This window comes from Pteropus alecto, unplaced genomic scaffold (assembly GCF_000325575.1).
Source record: "Pteropus alecto unplaced genomic scaffold, ASM32557v1 scaffold123, whole genome shotgun sequence".
Taxonomy (NCBI): domain Eukaryota; kingdom Metazoa; phylum Chordata; class Mammalia; order Chiroptera; family Pteropodidae; genus Pteropus; species Pteropus alecto.
Genome location: NW_006433950.1, coordinates 849,205 through 871,385, shown reverse-complemented (window position 1 = coordinate 871,385; position 22,181 = coordinate 849,205). Strand labels below are relative to the sequence as shown.

At 45.3% G+C, this 22,181-nt stretch overlaps 1 protein-coding gene across 1 annotated transcript in view; it reads left to right on the top strand.

The window, feature by feature from the left end:
- The window catches only part of ITFG1 (integrin alpha FG-GAP repeat containing 1), a 112,487-nt gene extending 94,109 nt beyond the window's left edge, over positions 1–18,378 (top strand). The window contains exons 15-18 of the mRNA XM_006908739.2: positions 11,203–11,327; positions 11,924–12,006; positions 14,501–14,618; positions 17,011–18,378. Coding sequence (XP_006908801.1) covers positions 11,203–11,327; positions 11,924–12,006; positions 14,501–14,618; positions 17,011–17,070 — 386 coding nt within the window. The 3' untranslated portion in view covers positions 17,071–18,378. The remainder of the gene's footprint in view (positions 1–11,202; positions 11,328–11,923; positions 12,007–14,500; positions 14,619–17,010) is intronic.
- Positions 18,379–22,181: the final 3,803 nt, after the last annotated feature.

The following is a 22,181-nucleotide window of genomic DNA, read 5'->3' as shown; positions in this document are numbered from 1 at the left end:
ATTCCTAGGTATTTGCTGTTTCAGGCTAGCTCTACCCCGTAGTAAATTCTAAACTTTTCTTCTCACATGCGTTTTTTTCCATTATTAATCTGGACTTTCTCGACCAGGAGAACAAGAAAAATAGGGTCCATGAAAAGCAAACGTATGGAATAGACCCATAATTAAGATTGTGCCGACTCAACGTGACGCCTCACAGCTCCCCACACTGCTCCACAAAGCCCTAAATGTGGGGAGATGAGAAAATACTGACCCATGATAGAAACTAGAATTTGTCTACATGGAAAACACCTAGGAAAAATATGTGCTATTTTATTGTCAAGCACGTTGCAAGCATAAAGGTCTTTTCTTATTCTGTTCACATGAACTAGAGTTTTCTCATTAGCCACATTTTTTAAGATTGAAATAAAATGGCTTCGACTGGAAGGCAGATTACCAATATATAAATGATAACTCAGTTTCTGTTGGTTTTTAGCATAATGTCTGCGACTGTAGTGTAGCAGTTTACATAATAGATAGAACTGTATCATAAAATCCATGTCTTATCCACAGTGGAAGAAGCGCCAAATTCTTAAAACCCAACAGTGCCCAGGAGGCGAAACGTCACCATCCCCAAGCCAGAAGCATTAAAAGATCACTGAGAACCTTGCATCCTTTGTCAGCTCTGTGCATGTTCTTATTCTCTTAGGTGAACCGAGAAAATAATTCCAGGGTCCTACACAGATGTCCCCATCGGTTTCATTAACTCGCTCTCGTATTTTCGCATAGTTTGGCAAATGGCCTGGAACTTAGTATAGTCATTCTTCTTTACACAAAATACTTGTTATTTTTAAATTTACTCACTAACCATTATAATATATTTTATGTAATTATGTGTATTCGCAAGAAATAGTAATTGAGACTGTAAATCCTACTTAATTTATTTCAGGATCTTATGTTTTTAAAAATCAATAAGCCATCTAAAATAGGTCTGGTCACCTGTTTCTTGCCAAAATTCTCCAAAAAATAACTAGCAAACCGAATTCGACACTACCTTGAAAGGATTGTACACGTGATTAAGTGGGAGTTATACCAGGGACGTGAGTGCGGTTCGGCATCCACCAAATAATTAACGCGATTCCTCACATCTACAAGACCAGAGATAAGATCAAGGTCATCTCAATAGCTGCAGAAAAAGTATTTGACAAAATTCAATATCTGTTTATGGTAAAACTCTCAACAAAGTGGGTGTAAAGGAACTTACATCAACTTGATAAAGGCAATATGTGACAAGCCCACAGCTGACACTGAAAGCGTTTTCTCTAAGATGAGGATCAAGACAAGGATGCCACTCTCACCACTGTTATTCAGGCTAGTACTCGAAGTTGCCACAGCAATCAGACAAGAAAAAGAAGGAAAAGGCATCCAAATTGGAAAGGAAGAAGTAAAGCTCACTATTTGTAAAGAAGAAAGAGAGGAGATGGGTGGGTGAGTGGGTGGGTAGGTAGATTAGATGGATAGATGGATGATAGATAGCTGACTGATAGAGATAGATAGATCAGATCTCCTTTTAACAAGTACTGTGTTGGGGACATCCAGCTTCTAGTCTAACATGTAAAGGACATGGAAGTCACACTCCCATCCTCTGTCAGGTGAGGGGGGAAATGAACATTATTAAATACTCCCACAGTTACTATTCTCCTTAAGCCTGCCCTCCAGTGAAGTGACTTTACCCAACCCTCACCGACTTGGGTTTTACCGGAGCCTAACTAAGGCGAGGGACGTGAATACGCAACTCCGGCCCCTCGAGTCTTCCTGTCTCACCTGTGCAGATGGACGGGGGTGGAGGGGAGGCACCTGAGAAGCACCTGTGAAGGTCACAGCCCAGGGTCACAGGCTCAATGAAAGACTTAAGACCTAACAGGGCTATAGAACAGTGGTCCTGACCTTTCTGGCACCAGGGACCGGTGCTCCTGTGAGAATCGAAGGCCCGATGACCTGAGGCGGAGCTGAGGCGGTGATGCCGGCGCGGGGGGGCGGCTGCAGACACAGATGGATCTTGGCTCGCTCTCTCCCCTGCCGCTCCCCTCCTGCTGTGCGGCCCGGTTCCTAACAGGCCAGGGACCGGTACCAGTCCTTGGCACAGGGTTTGGGGACCCTGCTGTAGAACACTCACCGTCTGGCCACCACATCCTTCTGGCTCCTATATAACAAAGGAGGTTACAACTGAGCAAGGCTCAAGCTCTATTTTAAAAGGAGTTTCCAAGGAAACCCAAAGAGGAGAGACAAAAGCAAGGACATGAGAGTTTCAGCCTGTGGCGGCACCTGCAGCCACAGCGACCAGTGAACGCGGCCCGACCCTCCGCCGGACACGTGACAGCTCATGCCAAAGGCCTGTTTGCCGTGGCTCCCTTTGCTCATCGACATTACGCCCAGCTTCTAACAAAAACTTACGAGGCATGCTGAAGGGGGGTGGGGACACAAAACACAGTTTGAACAGACAAAGCAGACATCAGAAGCAGACTCGGTTATGATGAGCGGTTTTGGAATTATAGGCCTGGAATCTGAAAAAGTCGATTAGCGCCCTGACAGCTCAGAGGGGGACGGGGGGGCCAGAAACAGGCAACGGCTGGGGAAACAGGGCACCTCCAGCTCCATGGTGTCAGCAGAGACTCCCCAGAACAGAGCGACAGGGAAAGGCGTGCAGAGCACAGCTGACCTCAATGACCACCGAGGGGCGAGTCGCCGTAGGACGGTCCCCGTGACTCCCACAGGAACCGCCGTGGCCTAGGCGCAGCCTGCTGAGCTCCCAGCCTGGGACCTGCCCCGAATGCCCAGAACCAGCCCTGTCTTGTCTCCTTGGGGACAGAGGACCGGCAGAAGGGCAGCCGCCCAGCTTCCCAGCCCACCTGGCCCAGATGCCCGGTGGCACCGGGGGGACCTCCCAGCGAGGCCGTAGGACCACGACGACTGAGATGGCCATATGAGCCACCACACTTCGGCTTAGTTTGTTATACAACAGTAAGTAATTGCTGAAAGGGACATGTCTGCTTTAAGAGCCAAATATGAAAGAATTCACAGAGACGGACCTGTCAGCGTTAACCAAACTGTGCCGAGGGGCTGCAGAGCCAGTGCGACAGGAAATGCACAGAAGCACCCAGAAGCAGAAGGCGAGGAGGGGGAAGCGTGTAAGAACACACCTGTCACGCCTGCCCACGGTCCCGCCTTCAGCCACGCCCCCCGGGAAGAGGGTGCACGCCAAGGAAGTGACCTTGGTCACTACGAGTTACCAGGTGTTTCCGCGCTTTACGTGATGGCCTCTAGGTCTCTCCCACTGAAAGGCGACAGCTGCCTGGTCTGGGGAACGTTTATTTTAACATCACGTTTTTGTACAAATAACCTGCTTTACAGTCGGGGACTGAAAAAGCCTGTCGCCTTCGGTTTGTGACCTGGCCGCGCATCTCTCATCCGCTTCCAGACCAGCAGTCTGAGTTCCTAGCGCTTCTAGTCGCTCTAAAACACGAGCTTTAGCAAACGCAGGCGTCCAGCGCGGAAAATAAACGCGCCGACGCCTGAGCCAGGCTGTCCCTCCTGACTTCTCCACTCTCTCTGGGAACCAGTTTATTTTTTTAATCCGGAGAGTGACAACTGAAACATAATTGCATGCAACCTCCGGAACATTTCTCTCCCTGCTGCAGCTCGCAGAGGAGCACTGGCCATTAAATTAGACTCCACAGGCGGTGACACCCAGCGCGACTGGCTTTATAGGACAGTGAGGATCTGTCTTATTGTTTCCATTGGTTATTTTTTTACATGCACTGCCAGTGGCTTTTGTCATTCCTTCATCAGATGCTTCTGGACATTAAGCCATAGAAAAGCAGTTATCAAAATTGACTACTCAGTTGCCACATGAACCGTTAATTCCACTCCAAGACTTTTCCCCAGACAATCGCAACTATGTCGCACAAAACTTGTGCGTGAATGTCCACAGCAGCATCATTCATGACAGCTACAAAGTGTAAACAAACCAAATGTCCACCAGCTGACAGATGGATAAACAAACCGCCACACGTCAGCACAATGGAGGGTCATCCAGGCACAGACGCCGGAAGCATGCTATGACATGGACGCGCCCTGTAGAACATTCTGAGGGAAAGAAGCAGACACAGGCCGCATGTTACACAGTCCTGTCTGTATCAAACGTCTAGACTCGGCAGGCCCGTCGCAGCTGCAGGGAACGGGCGTGGGAGGCTGCCAGGGATTGTGGGGAGGAAGCAATGGGAAGCAACAGAATGGGCAGGGGGATCTTTTCGGGGTGACGAAGATGTTCTGGAGTTAGTGGTGACAGCTGTGCTACTCTGTGACTATACTGAAAATCACCGACTTGTACACTTCAAAGTGGCGGACTTTGTGGCATGCGAATTATATATCCATTTAACAGAAAAGAGAACAAAACTACCCACAGTCTAAATTATCAGCTGGGAAGCAGGCTGACAGACAAAGCTTGAACTAGGGTCCCAAGCTCCTGATTTGTTCCAAGAGAGAAATTGGAAAACCTTCCATGAAAAATTATTGTTAACGCTATTTTTTCAGGAATTACTATCAAGTTGAAATTCAGCCGAAGGAGAAAAAATATGAGAAATGATTGATGATATAATAATCAAAATAACAACCGAATTTGTATTGGGCTCTGCAGTTTTCAGGGCACTTACATCTGTTAACACTTAAGCATCGCCATGGTTGCCTCACCGTATCTGTGCAGTAGGTGGTACTGTAATTCTCACTTTATAGGCGAAGAAACATTCAAGTCATGTTTTTCTCTTGTGTGTTTAAGCGTCTCCGGGTCAAGGTTTATCTCTCTCTCATCTCTGTGTAAAAGGCACACAGCGTGCATTCAACAAAGGTGTAGGTGGATGAGCAGGCAATAAATTAAGGCTTGGGGAGGTCAAGGGACTTTCTAACGACCAGGCACAGCAGCGTCAGAAGACTGTCTTTGGCACTCAAACCCTGTGTGTTTTTTTCCTAATACCACATTACGAGTCTCCTGCGTAGGGACCACATTTAGTCAAGTTCCAGTCTTTAAGCCGATGCCTAGTGGCTGTCTCCCACGGCAGCCACTGACGTGGCACGTTATAGGACCTCAAGGAAAACCTACATTAAAAAACCGTACAAACTATACTTTGCCGTTTATTACAAACCTTCAGGTTAGTACAGCAGACACTTACCAGGTGTCAGGTGTCAGCCCCTCCTCCGTGCCCCAGCAGTGGGCATAAAAATGAACACGACACCAGGCTGGAAGCACCCAGGCACCTTGTCATGGGGCCGTTTTAGGGTAATGGCGTCCCCCACGTGCCTCCTCGATGTGTCCTTGCTGGGTGCCCAGAATCTGAGCTCACATCCGGTCAGAAGACTCCAGAGGAGTAACAGTCAGATGTCAGCGGATTCCTTGATGCTCCATCATAAGCCGCCATCAACCACCAGGAAAAGAGGCCGACCGTTGTTTTAAGACGTTTTCCAGAAACAGCCACAGTCCTACTTTCTGAAATCCAGGAAGTGCTCACGAAGTCCCCAGACACTTCCCTTGGGATGATACAGGGTCTGCCAGCTGGACCCACATCCTAGGCGCCTCGTAGCACCTCACCCCTTTCAAGGCGTTGGCCACGTCCTCCACGTGGATTATGTCTTTCTACCACGACAGCCGATTTCTGAGTTTTCAGCTGATTACTAAGTAGTGCTGTAAAAACCAGGAATATTTATATAGCGACATTAACACACGTCTTAGGCTTATAATTTGGTCGCAGATTGATTAAAATGTTCCTCCAGTCAGCAGAGTGCCTGATACACCGCAGGTGCTCATACCTGTAGAATAAAGCGAATTAATCACAGACATAGTAAATGATCAGTGAGATGCCGCTGACCCTGGAGACGAGATTTTCCCAGGGTCCCAGCAAAATCATACGCTTCAGCGCGCAGGCCGGTGGAAAGCGCTCACCATCAAGCAGACAGCAAGAGCTTCGTTTCTTTTTCTGTGTGGGTGGCCATCCATTTAATTATAAAATCAGTGCATTTTAAACAGGAAAAATAAGATAAGCAGCTAGTATTTTAAATGTCAAGACTATAGCCTGAAAAGTATCCAAATTTAAAAATTAAATACCAATATTTTTATTATTCTCAGTCAAAATTTCTTTTGGCTTTTCCTCACCTTCAGAATCTATTTTGCCCTCCCCCTCCACCCCCCAATTCTGAATTCTGGTGTCAGATGACAATGTGCTGCTGAGAAGCACAGGTAAATTCAGCCTGTTGGCAAGGAACAGTCTTTCTGCAGTGACTGTCTTCGATATGTAGGAATTCACTGTCTCTCTCTATAGCTGGCTAAATGCTTCAGCAATGAATTTAAATGTTAAAAAAAAATCACTGTTAGTACATTTTATAACTTTTCTTCAGTTATTGTTCGATCTTAGTTGATAATTTATTGTTTAAAAAGTGGTCACGGGTATGTTACTGGAAATCACCCTACAATAACAGCTAAGATATTCTAGATTATCCAGAATATTCAGGGCATCGGGGTCTCAGATCAAATCCAATGATTTTGAAAAGATGCCACTAAGGTCACCTTAGATATTTTTAAATTAATTCCCACATAATTAGAATACAGATGTGTAGGCTCCGACTCACGGATTCTTTTCTATAAAGTCGGCGGGCAAGTCGCTTGAAACTTTGAATACTTTTTTTTATTTAAAACTATCAGGGAAAGGATTATATTACAGAGTGGACCATAAACACCAATTTAATTGGTAGACACTTCTGGCTAGAATATCTGATTGATAAACATTAACGAAGAGCCCTGTCAGAGTAGATGACACAAATGATTACCCCAGGCTGGCATTTACTTACAAGGGACCGTGATCACTGGTATAGCTAGGAAGATTTTATTCACTGGATCAGAAACTTTGTTAGCGATTAAAATAGACTAGCGGCAAAGGAAAGCAAGTGATAATGTATTTCACATTTTTTAATTTTATTATTTATCAAAACCTTTTCAATCTACTGATTTTAATAGAGTCCTGATCATTCCTGATAGCTTTGAGAAAAACAGAACATCAATACCTGGAACAGTCTCTCTCATTTGCCCTGCCAGGAAGAGAATCAGCCACCTAATGAGCTGATAAGACTGATGAAGGGACCATCTCTCACTTCAGGGGAAGAGTCAAGGCAGACGTGGCAGGATGTCAGAAGCACGATCCCCTTAGGCGGCTGGGCAGGTGGAAGCAGCCGCTGAAGAGTATGTTCCAGTCGGTGGGAGGAGACACTGCTGGCCGAGTCACCTCCATATCAGCCCCCGTCGGAGAACCAGTTACCACCGAATCCGATTTTGCAGATCTGTTTCCTTCGAAGGCTCGCCTTCACTTTTCTTACGCTCTACCATCCGTGTCGTTCCCATTCTCCAAATTAAAACGCTCCTCACAGAGAAACAAACACTGTCCTTTACCTCACATTCTCCTATTGTTTTCTTATAGAAAAATATGGTGGGGACGGCTCACACCGCATGGAGCAAAACATCGTGGTGTTTCTCTAGCCCCCCTCCCCCTCAAGTGGAGAATAGACCTAAAATTTTCACTCTGCCAGGTACACTCCCTTTAACTATGTGGAATGAGCTGAGGCCCCGAGCCGATGCCAGTGTAGGTCAGGGACTGGCCCGTGGCCAGAGCACTCTTTCTAAGCGTATCTTGCATGGATGTAATTGGATTAAAGATAGAAGATCAACAGCATAAACCAGCCTCATCTCCCAGGAGAACTGCTTAAGTAGCTCAAGCTTCAGATGTAGAATGGGGACATCACCAAGATACGCTCGGTGGGCCCTGCGGCCTGGCTTTACAAAAATCCCCAAATAGCCTTGGAAACCAGAACAACTACATATAAAAGATCATTTCCTCGGACCCCACAAATACAGAGATCTAAACAGGAAAAGAAAGACGCCACTGGCACCGAGGGCGTCATTCCGTGCCACCAGAAGCCCTTTTTATAAAGCAGCAAGACAGATGTCACACTTCCTTTTTTAACTGAATAAGAGATCACAGGTGGGGATGAAGGTGTGGGATTTGGAATCAGGCTGCCAAAAGTAAACCCCCAGCTCCACCATTTAGTGGCCGTGTGTTTGGGGTCAAGTTGCTTCACCTCTTGATTCTTCTCATGCTAAGGCAGAGGCGACAGCATCTCCCGCCCACACACAATTACTGTTACCAGTAACTGAAACGACACCCAAGAAGCAGTTGCTACAGGTGCCTGGCACGTTGCTCGCATTCGGTAGCCGTTAATTCTGCCACTGCTTGCGGAAGGTATTTGTGGAACTTCTGTGCCTTGCCCTCATCTGGTGTTCATCCCCAGTGTGGCTGACTCAGCCTGTGTGGCCTTGTCTCAGAGCTGTCAACGTGAGGACAGCAAATGCTTCTCGGAACAGCTTTCTCTCCCAAGGAGAGGCATGTTTTTCTCTAAAGTTACATAAAACACTGGTTGTTTGCATGTGTCCTTTCATCTCATTTTTATAGAGACGCTGGTTTTTCCTTAGCCGAGACAGCTGCACACAGTACTGTTCGATGGGAATTCCTCGTGGCTTAAAGCCCTTCACGGAGAGAACACACACACACGTTCACACACGCACGCACACACATGTTCACACACACGTCCATACACACGTTCACACACTATTCCAATGATTTTTTTTTTCTTCAACCAGTGAATTTCCCTTTTTGCTCTTCCTGCCTCCTATATCAGCATATATGTGTTATTTAAGTTTATTTTTGACAAATAGACATCCAAGCTAGTTATGATAGTTCCTAGCTAGTACTCTCAGACGGTGAAGTCGGCTTCAATATCTTACCTAAAAACAGTGCATGGGGATATCTACAGTGGTGTTAACCAGTCACAATTGCATGCAAGTACGTATTCTCTTAAAGAACAAGAATAGATCAACTTTAAAAACTTTTGTTTTATTACATAAATAATGTGTACTTGAACTATTCTTGGAAAGTCAGATGATACAGGCCTAAACAAAGACATTCAGGTGGTTGGATGTCTAATTGATATCACAAATGCCTTTTACGCATTTATGATAAGTTGTTCACAATTCTTATATGATGCTTTCTCTTTAGGTAGACTTTCTCTATTGGTATCTATGTAGTATAAATTTATATGCATTTTTGAATTGGAATATGTTACAAGTCTCAGGTCTGATACATTTGGAGGCTAAAATTTCATTCATTCATTCACTGAACAAATCTGTTCTGAGTGCCTAACATATGCCAGGCCTGATCTAGGTTCTTAGAATATGGACGTGCATAAAACAGACCAAAATCTCAGCCCTCAAAGAGATTGCATTCTAGTAGAGAAAAGAGGCAATAAACATAATAAGTAAATTAGTTGATTCTATGTAGTTGCCAGGAAGTGATAAGTACTTGAGGGGATAGATAAAGCAGGGTAGTAAGGGTAGAGAAGGAGTCATCAGTTTTATCTAAGGGGGTCAGAAGGGCCTCTCTGAGAAGGTGTCATTTGAACAAAGACTTGAAGGAGGTGAGGGAGTTAAACACATAGTTACCTTTTGGAGAATATTCCAGGCAGAGGAGAAAACCAAAGCAAAGGCCCTTCATTATACGCATTCCTGGGATTTCCAAGAAAACAGTGAAGAGAATACTGTGAACAACTGCACATCAGCAAATTAATGTAGATGAAGTGGATAAATTCCTAAACACACACACCCCCCCCCGAAATTTCAAAAAGAAATAGAAAATCTCCACAGACCCAGAACAAGAGATTGAATCAGTAGTCAAAAACCTTCCAACAAAGAAAAATCAAGGACCTGATGGCTTCACTGGTGAACTCTACAAACCGTTTAAAGAAGAATTAATATCAGTCCCACTTACTCTTCCAAGAAATAGAAAGGGAACCTTCCTAACCCATTCTGTGAGGCCAGCATTACCCATACCAAAGCCAAATGATGCCCCACAAAAAACTACAGACCAGTACCTCTTACAAATAGACATAAAAATCCTCGACAAAATGCTAACAAACCAAATCTAATGGCACACCATTATACACTGAGCAAGTGGGATTTGTCCCAAGGTTCTTCGACGTCAGAAACTGAATCAGTGTCATAAATCACAGTAATCGAATGAAGGAAAAAAACATGACAAAATTCAACACCTTTTCATAATAAAAAACACTCAGCAAACTAGGAATAAAAGAGAACTTCTGTTATGTGATAAAGGACACTTATGAAAAACCCACAGCTAACATCATCCTCGATGGGGAGAGATCGGAAGCATTCCCCCCAAGATCAAGACGAAGACGAGGATGGCCACGTTCACTACCGCTTTTCTACTCTGACTAGAACTCCTAGACGCAGCGATTAGGCAAGAAAAAGAAACAGAGTCATGCAAAGTGCACAAGAAGTAAAACTATTTACATTTGCAGATGACATGATTCTGTCTATACACCTCGATTTAAAAATGGGCAAGTACTAGACATTTCTCCAAAGAAGATAGACAAATGGCCAAACAATCACATAAGAACATGCTCAACATCACGAAAGGAAATGCCAGTCAAAAGCACAGAGTTACTACTTCGCAACTACCAGGACAGCTTTCATGAAAAAGTCAGAAGCAACAGTGTCAGTGAAGATGTGAAGAAACAACGCTCATACGTTGCTAGTGAAAATGTAGAATGGCTCAGCCACTGTGAAAAATGAAATGGCAATTCCTCAAAAAACTTACACACAAGATTACCATGTGACCCAGTGATTTCACTTCTGGGTATACACCCATATACCCAAAGGAATTGAAAGCAGGGTCTCAGATGGCGTCTCTATATTCACGTTCGTGACAGCATTACTAACGATAGCCAGAGGGCACTAGCCGAAATGTCTGTCCGTGGATGAATGCATAGACAAATCAGCGTGGATACGGACAAGGGATGTTATTCAGCCATCAAAAGGGATGAAGTACTGATACTTGCTACAAGTTATGAGCCTTGAAAACATGATGTTTTTAGTATGGGAATTATATCTCAATAAAAACAGTTTTCTTTAAAGTGTCATTAATATTAATAATCCAGACATTTGAAATTTTTATTCTCAAAGAATAAGTTCTAGCACCTAAATTTTTAACATTGTATCATTTTAATATTTGACGAGAGCCGTTTCCAAAGATATCTTTTCTTTCTTAATGAACTTAGCTGGACAGCTCAGCCAGTCGGCACATTTAGCCCTCCAGCTGCCCTACAACGTACTTGGCTTGGGTCGAAGTGCCAACTTTCTTGACCATCTTTACGTTGGCATTCCCCGCCCATCTGGAGAGAAGGTGAGTAAAAATGTATTTTGTTTACAATTAATCTGTATTTTAATGTTGACTCTTCAGATATTTGAATTCAGTCATTTGTTATTCCCTTTTAAAAATTCAAACCTGATCGTAGTGACCTGTCTAAGCTTGTCCTACATAGAGCACTTCATAATTGAAGATACCGTTTTCTGCCACCTGTCCCATAAACCTCGCGACTTCCGGTCCCTCCGTCCTGCTCTTTCTCCTGATCATTCTCACTGTCTACCATACCGTGTATTTTCTTTATTTTGCTTATCGTCAGACTCCACCTCGCCTTTAATTTTAGGTCCAAGCAGCACTCGTACATGGCACTTTGAACAGCGACGACTACAGAAGAATAGACAATAAATATGAGTCCGTGAGACAGAAATATAATCTTACCCTTTAAGATCAAAAAACTTTTGCCGACAGGGCACAGGGGCCCTATTTGGGGCTTAACATATGTAAATGGAGCTTAATCCATTCCCAGGATTTCTGTTTGCTTGTTTGTTTGTTTGTTTGTTTATTCATTTATTTATTTAGAAGAACCGTGGTTTTAAAGTGTGCTGGATGGTAAATGTTCTTCATGCTTCTTGCAGTCTACACGGAAGCAGGAGTGGACCGCAATCATTCCCAATTCTCAGCTCATTGTCATTCCCTACCCTCACGACGTTCCGCGGAGGTAATGGCCTTGATTGAACTGAACTTGGTAAAAACAGTGTCAGCTCTGAATCACAGACAGTTACATCTGTTTAAAACTCCCTCTGGTCCTGCTGCGTTCCCGTGAGTGCCGTCACTTCATTTCCTTACGGCAGCTTAAATGACTAAACAAGTTTCCTGACACTTTCCATGAAGAACAAATTAGACCTGATTAGAAAGACAGCAGGTTGGCTAATTAGGGGGTTAAACATATTCTGCTTAAACCGATCTTCAGTTTACTAGCTAGAAATTCTAAAATTTCAGGACGCTGAATTTTTTAGTGAGCATGGAGCTTTTTGACAAAAGCTTGGACCGGTGGCATGTGTCTCACAGGGGTTGGAGACAGGCAGGCCTAGGTTAGCAGCTCGGACTCACCGAGACTGGGGACCGGTCCTTTGTCTGCATCTGTAGACTGGGGGACAGTCTGCCTTATAGGGGTGGGGGCGAACTACGCTCCACTCGGTGCCCGGCATGAAGTTTTCAGCGAACTGAAGGTATTTTTATCCTTATTAGCAGAATATGTCCCTTTCAAAATATAGCGTTTTCTCTAAATCCTTAGTTTCTCTCTGTTTATTTTTCTTTAAATTACCAAATTGATTCCATCTTTTTAAAAAAGTAGATGATGAAGGTATTCGCTAACATTAAATCTCCTTGGGAAAAAATATGTCCAACACGTTCTTAAGGCTAGTCTGATAGCAATACGAAAAATAACCAAAGAGAAGCAATGTAATGTGTCTACGAATGTGTAACCACTGGGGTCCTGCTCGTCACGGTTCTCCTCAAAATACAGGCTGTATTGTTCATTATTAAATTTTAGGTGGGATATATTCGGCAGTTTGCTAGAACCATCATGCCACCTCATAGCTGACTGCATCACTGAGGTCACATTGAAATCAGCTAGGATGGGCGTATTTATACCACAAAAATTGCCAAGTGCCAATCAGTTTGCTTTTTTCCCTCAGACACCACTGGATGTATTTTGTGGTGGATTGAGGGGCTTGAAAACCAAACTACTTAAGAAAACAACTTTATTGTAGCATTGTCCTTGAAATAAGATAACATGTATAGAAATAGTCTGAATTCACATTTTCTTAAATGAGGCAGGACTGTTAAGCTTTCTCTACAGGAAATTCATAACCAAACCAGAAAATCTGCACCGTGAGTAGAAAACTATAAATTATGATACATCTCTATGGTGCAATATCAAAAGATAATAAAAGGAAAATGCATGTACAGTATGTAAAATAATTTTTAAAAGATGGTATCTGTGCACGTTTATATATGTATAGATTACCTCCGGAAGGATATGCAAGAAACTGGTAAGAATGACTTCTAAGTAAGAAATTGAGGATTTGCCTTTCGTCTAATTTTTTTTCTTACCAAAATTCCTATGTTCATGGGTATTTTTTAACCCGTTTAAAAAGTCGAACAACCCAAAAAAATCTCATAAAAGAACTGTTTTTTAAGTATAAGATACTGAGAAGAGCTAACCTCAACTAATTAACAGTATTTGTTGTCTCACTCTTGAATTTCTGGAAAATTCCGTGATAGCATTCTTCCATAATCTCCACATTTTTCACGTTTCTCTCGCTCTTTCTGAAGAAATGTTCTTTTCGAATTTATGTACATAATAACAACCAAATTGATTTTAGTTTGAGGTGTGTTTTGAGATTTATTGAGTAAAGACTACTTAGGGATCAATAAATTTTAATTATCCCAAAATAAATCAGAATGCTGTTCCTCAGAATGCTCTTTTATTAAACTTTTAAAATGAAAATATATCCATTATATATTTTCAGGGAGAACAAAAAGTTATTCGTATAACCGCCTACACTGCTGCTGATGTAAACTCAGTTGTAGGCTCTTCAGGGTTTACAAGTGCTGTGGCACGTGGACTATCGTAGAAGAAAGAGCCAGTTCTATTTATGCTGAAGTCTGTGTATCGCCATTAACACTGACAGACTAGCCCTGCTCTGTAAGAAGTCTCAGCGTCACCGTAGTAATGTAGACCCTCCAACGTGGCACAGAAATGGTACAAGTTTTGCACAAACCACCTATCTACACCCACTCGGACATATGGTTGTGTTTTAGTCAGTCATAGGACATAGGTGGACAGGGACCAAAGCAAAAGATGAGATAGAAATCCTACCGAAGTCACGTGGCTACCTAGCCTTAGAGGTCAAGGTTTCAATTAAGCAAGTCAATCAAGATGTAGAAACAATGGCTAAGATCGTCCAGGGTGCCCGTGATATGTTCACCTAAGGACAGTTCTCAGGGGCTCAGAGAAGAACATCGCGTCGCATGGAAAATTCCATTTCAGTTCACTGAGTAAACTCTGAACTCTGAAGGATCCTAATGAATGGACGGACAGGTGAATGACTCTGAATGAATGAATGGATTCATTCATTAGTCAGCTGCTTTGCTTTTCGGTCTCAGTTACAACTGTGAGATTCTAAGTCTTCCGTTTTCATCTACAGCTGGAGTGCCAAGCTGTACCTCACCCCAAGCAACATCGTCCTGCTCACGGCCGTGGCTCTCGTCGGCGTCTGTGTTTTCATCCTGGCAATAATCGGCGTTTTACACTGGCAGGAAAAGGTTAGTACGTTGTGATGAAACATTACCTTCGGCTAATTGATAGTAGTACTATCCTGCTCTTTAAAAACAGTGTATTTTTAAACTTTTTTGACCTGACTAAGATTTTCTGATTTTTCAAGTTCTGTCCATAATGTCATCTTATCGATAACAATTTCTTTTATCCCTTTAAATTCTATGTTTCATAGCAGTTCATCCCAATCTGGATAAAAACTGTTTTAAAACTTGGATGCCATACAAGTTATATAGTCATCACCCAAAATCACCGGGTATATAGAAAAACTTAATTAGGAACACTTTCATAATGGCCTGAAAAATAATCATCTTTTAATGAGTCTGTGTTCGTCGTCTGCTGATAGGGCCGTGGACACTTTTTTCCAGGAATGACAGCTGTCCCCTTACAAAGGGAACTAGAGCGTGGGGAGGCCTAAGCGTTTCTCAGGGTTTCGGGGAGGTGACAGCTGAAGTAGGAGACATCTTTTCCACCCGTCAGGTGTCCTTAGCGCTACACTAAGCTGACTTCTGTTCCTTAGTATAACACCCTAAATAATAATTAAAAACAAAAATGTTTACGAGGAGGGAAAAAGAGGCTATCATATAAATAAATCAGTAGTTAAGGTAGAAATCGAAACGCTAATCTCTGCTGGCACATGAATATACAGTACGCAGCTGTCAGGCCCCTGCGCTGGTCCCCAGGAAGCTGTCAGGCCCCTGCGCTGGTCCCCAGGAAGCTGTCGGGCCCCTGCGCTGGTCCCCAGGAAGCTGTTGGGCCCCTGCGCTGGTCCCCAGGAAGCTGTCGGGCCCCTGCGCTGGTCCCCAGGAAGCTGTTGGGCCCCTGCGCTGGTCCCCAGGAAGCTGTCGGGCCCCTGCGCTGGTCCCCAGGAAGCACACGCTTTCCTGTCCCAGAAGCGTTGCCCTTTTTTGCACTTACTCCTCGTATGGCCACGCCCATCCTAATCTTTTTTTAACTAAAATTACCAGCAGTTTTATCTTAGCTATTTTAACTTATAAAAAAGAGAACGCGTTAATTGTTCTGATAAATGTTCATAGGTTTGTCTCTCCAAAAATATCGCTCCTTTCCTATAAAAAAATGCTAGTTTCATATTCAGTTCATGTTAAGACTGCAGCCTAAGAGGTAAGATCTCGGATGAGGACGTGTTCGTATCCAGAAGCATCAGCTCCGAGTCTGAACTATTACGTAGCTCTAGACCTGTGATGGCGAGTTTACTTCGCTTGATTTCTCAGGAGCTCTGAAGAGCAGACACACTGGGAACTCACCACAGCCCTGACGCAGCGGCTAAAAACTGAAGTTTCACCTCCGGATCTGGGGGCCTCCCGTGTGCGGGAATCCTGCCCACGATCTCGTCCCCCTCCCACGGCCCCTCACCGCACCTGCCGCAGGCCCATGTCACCTAGGTCACATGCCCCAGCCCACATCTCTGCGAGGGTCCCTCCCCCGTTTCCAGACCACGCACAGGCACTTTAAAACGGCCTCTGAAGCTTAGTGTCTCTTCACACTCACGTGCTCTTCACACTCACGGGCAAGATTCAGCCAGTGGCCCGCCCAGTGCCGCCTCCAGAACAGTCTGCGGCCCGTTCCCCTCCCCCACCTGGCTCCAGCTCAGCTGATCAGCCCGCCTGCTGTCCCCAGCCCCTTCCCAGGTTCCTCCACAGGAGGTTGAGCCTTCACCCTGCCACCCCTCTGCTCAAAAACCTCCAGTAACTGTCCCCTCCTAAACCACAGCACTCCCTGGGATGCCAACGCTCACCTGGCCCACCTGCCGCTCCCCAGGTGCTCCCCAGGGTCCCTGCTCCCGCCAGACTGCCCACGGTGCTCCCCTCCCCCCCGCTACCCCGTGTCCCCAAATACCATCCTTCCAGAACTTCCCTTTCCTCGCCTCCACTAGAAGTGACCCCTCAGAATGCTGGTAACATTTTTCACTTTTTACCCTGAAATAAGTTACTCAGTGTTTTGGCTTTTTCTTTCTAGGCTTTAAACTCCTTGAGAACTAGATAAAAACTCGGGGTCTTTTTATTCCCCCAAGCACAGTACTTTGCTGGGACCAGAGGGTCAAAATAACTATCTGCCAAATCTGTAGGTTAACCCCTAAATAACTAATGTACATTCACGTGAGTAATCTAGGCGCGTCTGTTGCCATCGGCATTACCGATGCCCCCTTGCAGAATCTTACTCGCAAATAAATACTAATCACAAACTAAGCTTTTAAGGAACACTTCTTGTTGGTTTTAAATTCATATTTCATAAGATTATTCCATAAAATCACACCTTTTATCAATTGTTGAGGACATTTTTAAATTAACCACTTTATATTTCAGAAATGGGCCTTTTCTTGAGATTTTATCATTTGCAAACGGGTCTACAATTCTTTTTCAGAAAGCAGACGACAGAGAGAAACGACAAGAAGCCCATCGGTTTCATTTCGACGCTATGTGACTTGTCTCTGTTACACATGGAGCCGCTAGTCACTTGAGCAACTGAAATACTGAATTTGGCTTATAGAAGAAAATAGGAGATTTTGAATATTATTTATAAATGATGCATCTCTTGGTAATTATTGGAAAGTATTCAAATAAATATGGTCTGAATGTGTCACAGGTCTTTTTTTTAAGTGCTTTGTGTACAGTCATCTGGGTTCTTTATTCACTGGCGCTGCACGCTTCTGTCCCTCTGTCGAATGTGCTGCACGTCCGCGGTGTCTGTGTATTTATGATAGAGTAACCGTGACGGGAAAAGGCACGTGTAAATAAAAATATTTAAATGAGCAGGGTTTTTTATGTTCTACCTGAACTGGCCTTGCTTCTCATTCTGACCCTGCAAATTACACGACTGTGCGTGTACCCCAGACAGAGTCGTGAACCCCTCACCTTCGCCACAGCGGGCCAAGGTCTCAGCAACAGCCCGCGACAGAGACTGGGTGCTGGGCCTTCGGAATCGCAGTCGGCCGGGCTCGCCTGACGCTCCTGGCTCCACCGCTCGCGAGCTGGTGGGCCCGGCTCATGGCTTCTCCGTCAGCCTCGGCCTCCTCGTGTCTAAGTTGTGATAACACTGCTGTTTGGCTGATTTACTGTAAACGTGAATCGGGACTGTGAGGTGCTCAGCTGAGCAGCCGGCACAGACTGTGCTCAGCGAGCGGGCGTGCCCATGACCACTGTGCTTAGATCATCGTCAGGAAAGACGCGACAGTTTCTTTTCAGGCATGAGGGAGCCACTTTCTTTGGAAAGCCTAAATTCTTGCTGGTTGACATTTTATGTAAAGATTTAGTACTCGCTCATATGAACTAAAAATGCTTACATTCTACCAAGAATTAATGTGCCCTAGAAATTCATTTGAACACTGACCCTTATCATGTGGTGCCGGAGAGCATCTGGTTCCTTGAAGGGGGACGCTGCAGGTGGCACCTGGGACGCGGACGCACGCTCACCGCTGTTCTCGAAAGCTGCTGGGCGTCTCTAAGTTACGTGCAGACTTCAGTGCAAATTTCTGTGGGCTTCATCTCACCAGAAAGTCGCTTTAAGACTTCGACCTAAGATCGGGAAAACAGTTCATATGTCAGCACTAATAACATTCTGATATGCAGATGAATGTGTAATGGCTATAAAATATAAAACCTTATCTGAAAAGTTCTGTCGTTCATGTCATTTTTCCTGTGCGGTTCGCTGAGAATGGCATGTGTATCCAGTGATTAGCTCTGCGTGTCCAGCATGTCAGTATGTCGTCGCAATAAATACTCTGTATTGGAACAAACTGTTTCGGTGAGTTTGTAAAGAGCTGTTTCGGAGCGTGAGAGGCTTTAGAGGTCGTGAGGTCTGTATCGTTGCTCTGGACAGCGAGGCAGAGGCCAGGCAGACGGGCACCGGGCACCTCCCGCCTGCGGTCCCCGGGGAAAGTCGCCAAGCCAGTCACCAGCCCAAGGCCCTGGGCCTGGAGACAGTTAGCCTCAGTGGTCATTGATTAATGTAGCATGAATATTAAAACTCACTTGGAGTTGGGGTCTACGACACAAATAAAATGTTAGTAACAACTTAAAATGCAATCAGCGACCTTATACTGTGTTTCCGTATTTCGATACGAAACGCCAGATGTGACATCAATATCATTTATTGAGGGCCAGCAGGTGAAAAACGTGTCACGACATCGAGAATCAGATACAAATGCCTTTATATTACCCTTGATTACTGTAGACTTTAAATCTCATAAAAGAGCACACGGCTTTGAGGTTAGACAAATCTGGATTCAGAGCCTACCTCCCATTTTTCAAATAATCGCGATCCACGGTTGGTTGAATGCGGAGGGCCAGCTGCCAGTGCAGTGGCCATGTGCATGGTGGGTGACAGCCGAAAACCGCCCGGATGCCACCTGTGTGGGGTTTCATGCAGTGAAGTACTGGACAGCGTGACAGCTAATGAAGGACAGCTATGCCTAACAGCACAGACTGACCTCGCAAACTTACGCAAAAAAAAGCAAGACAAAAAAATACAGCACGGTGCTAGTCACAGAAAGCTCAAAAACAGGAAAAACTACTGTAATTATGTGCATATTTTCAGCGGTGTGGGAGGTCGGTGCCCCCAATGCCCACCATAAAGGACAGAAATGATAGGTCAGAACAGCGAAGAACTCTTGGGAACTGGGATCAGGTACAGCACACGGGGGCTTCGGGGCGGGGGTGACGTTTTATTTCTGGATCTGGGTGCTGTGTACACGGCACTTAACTTTATAATTAAATTGTACAGACATCATTGTTTTAGGCATTTTTTCCAAATATGTATTATAGTTCACAATTTTTTTTAAATCTTAGAAAAGTTTCCCGAAGACCCCTTTGTAAATCACATATCTAGGACTTTCATTACAAATCTTAGATTATATATTTTGTAGCACAGAAATAGTTTGAGATTTGTTGCTGATAATCACAATAATTCAGATATAGCTTCTTGACAAATATGAGAGTTGAATGACACCGACATTAGGCTGAATATATGCATTTCATTGTACTGGTGTCAATAGCATAGGTGTATCAAGCAGCACAAATATTCACGGCCCATCAAGCCCTTAAGTTGAGTGTCTAAGGAAATTCTGTCTAGCAAACATTACCAAATTATTAAGAATTTTACACTTTAATATCATGGTTTCATATTGTACCAATAAACTAGCATGCATTTCAGCTTGTAGAAAACAGGTTTAATCATAAACATCTTTCAAAATGGAATTTTGAATGTCTAACCAATGTACTGTATACTCAAAACTAATAATAAAATGCTAAAAAAAAAGGAAGTTTAGCATTTAAGATACCATATATGTGAGCAATGTTACTGTAAAAAATATAATTAAGAGCTTTCTTAGTTTTTCACAGTCAAATGAAAGTAACTGGTGACCAGGAATTTTCCAGACAAAGCCGAGATATTCTAGTACTGGTTGTAGGCAATATTTCTTTAAAACTTTCTTTGGAACTGTGCTGGGCAGAAACCAGTGTAGGTGGCAGCGTTGCTTCCAGAACCAGTTCTGACTCCCTGCAGGCAGCTCTTCTCTGAGACCAAGGACACGGAATAATTTGAGTCCGTGAGCACATGGACAGAACTGTGTCCCCTCAAATTCCTACGTGGAAGCTCTCACCCCCCAGAGCACCTGCATTTGGAGACAGGACCTTTAAGTCTGTAATTAGGTGAGGGCGTAAGGGTGGGACCTGGACGCACTCTGATCGGTGTCCTCATGAGCCAAGGAAGACACAGCAGGAGTTGGTGACACGCAGAGGAGGGACCGCAGGACGACGGCAGGAAGTGTGCAGTCTGCGGGCCGCAGGGAGGACGCGCCGGAAAGAAGCCGACCCTCCTGACACTGACTTTGGGCCTCCAGCCTCCAGCACCGCGAAAAAGCAAACTTCTGTGGCTTAAGCCACCCAGGCTGGTATTTTGTTACAGCCGCCAAACCAGACTAATGCAGTGAGTTCAAAAACTAAGACTTTTCCTTCCCTAAAAAAAACCCCTAGAGTTGCATAACTGTGAAATCTTCATCCGTGGAGATCCTAAGTGAATTTGTTTTCCACTGAACTTCACCATCATTGTAGGCGTATCTGCACACACCAAGAAAAGCAGTGAGACGCTCCTGACTTGACAAGTAGGTTTTCTGCGCTGCGTTTGGGTTGCAGGTAAACTGTCTTCCCCAGGTACGTCCGCAGCAGTCCGCCCGGGGCCGCCGTGACGAAGCACCCCAGACCGGGCGGCTTAGGCATGTCGGTTCTCTGCGGTTCTGGAGGCCGGACGGCCTGGGTCAAGGCCATGGCTTTTCGGTGTCTGGTGAGGCCCCTCTGCCCAGCCCGCAGATTGCCGCCTGTTCTCCGAGACCGGAGGCGGCCGGGCCCCCGTGCCGTGCCCGCTGGTGTCTGGTCTTCTGAGGTCACTAATCCTGTCCGACCAGGGCCCCGCTCATAGGACTTCGTTACCCTCAGAGGCCCCGCCTCCCACACGCAGTCGCACTGGGGGCTCGGACGTCACCGTGTCCACAGCAATCTCTAAGCACACAGCCTGCCTCCCCCAGGCTGTCATTCAATAAACCGCTAGAGTTCCCGAACTCTAGCAAAAAAAAATAACAAAATGAGAGAAAGAAAAAAAAATCTGCTCGGTACATAAACACTGAGATAAAATGCTGCTTTTTTGTCACGGTTCATTCTAAGAGCAAGTCGATGTGACCCAGCACTGCAGAGCTGCAGGACACCCGGGCAGGGCACACCGTGCTTCCCCACGGGAATGCCTGGGGGATGGAGAGGCTCCGCCCGTGCCAGGAAGAGCAGGCAGGAGGCGACGAAGGCAGAGTCCTCAGGCACCTGGGGACAGGCCGGGTGCCACCGGTGCTCTTCCGGGAAGGTAATAATTCAGGTACGGAACTCCCCAGCTGAGAGCTATGCAAACGGCGTTCCTTTTGATTTAGTTAACATATGGCCACACAGTGGTCTCAGCCACGGTCTGTGCTGTACCAGTCCTTGGAAAAACCGGCTACGATAACACTACTTGAAAGGGAGCCACGAGATGATCATTTCCAAGCTATTCCTTGGGAATCTGCTCCCCAGCCAAGATGCTAGAGAAGAGACTTTCGGTTTCATCGAAATGGTGCTACCAGAGTCCCTCGGCTGAATGATAAAAAGCCCTGTGCATACCCTCCTGATGCCTACGGTCGCTCCAATCTCTCCCCATGCATGTCCTCGACTCCACTGCCAGATCATCCTCCCAGGACTCAGTACTCCTACTAAAAACGGAGCCTCTGGCCTCCCGAACCAAGCGCAAACTCCTCTGCCGAGCGTTCAGGGGGGATGTCCATCATCCAAGCCCGCCACAGCTTGACCTCGAACCACCCCCAAACACAACACTTGCCCCCAACGCAACGCTCACCCCTTCGGCCTCCTCGCCTCGCCTCTCGTCACCCGCAGCCTTTCCGTTGTCCGTGTGTCACCTCCACGAAGCGCTCGCTCCGATGACATCACACACACGGATTCTCCCTTCAATCCACGACGGTGCACTAAGAACCCGGTATGTTCCAGACGCAGGAGGGGTCGCCC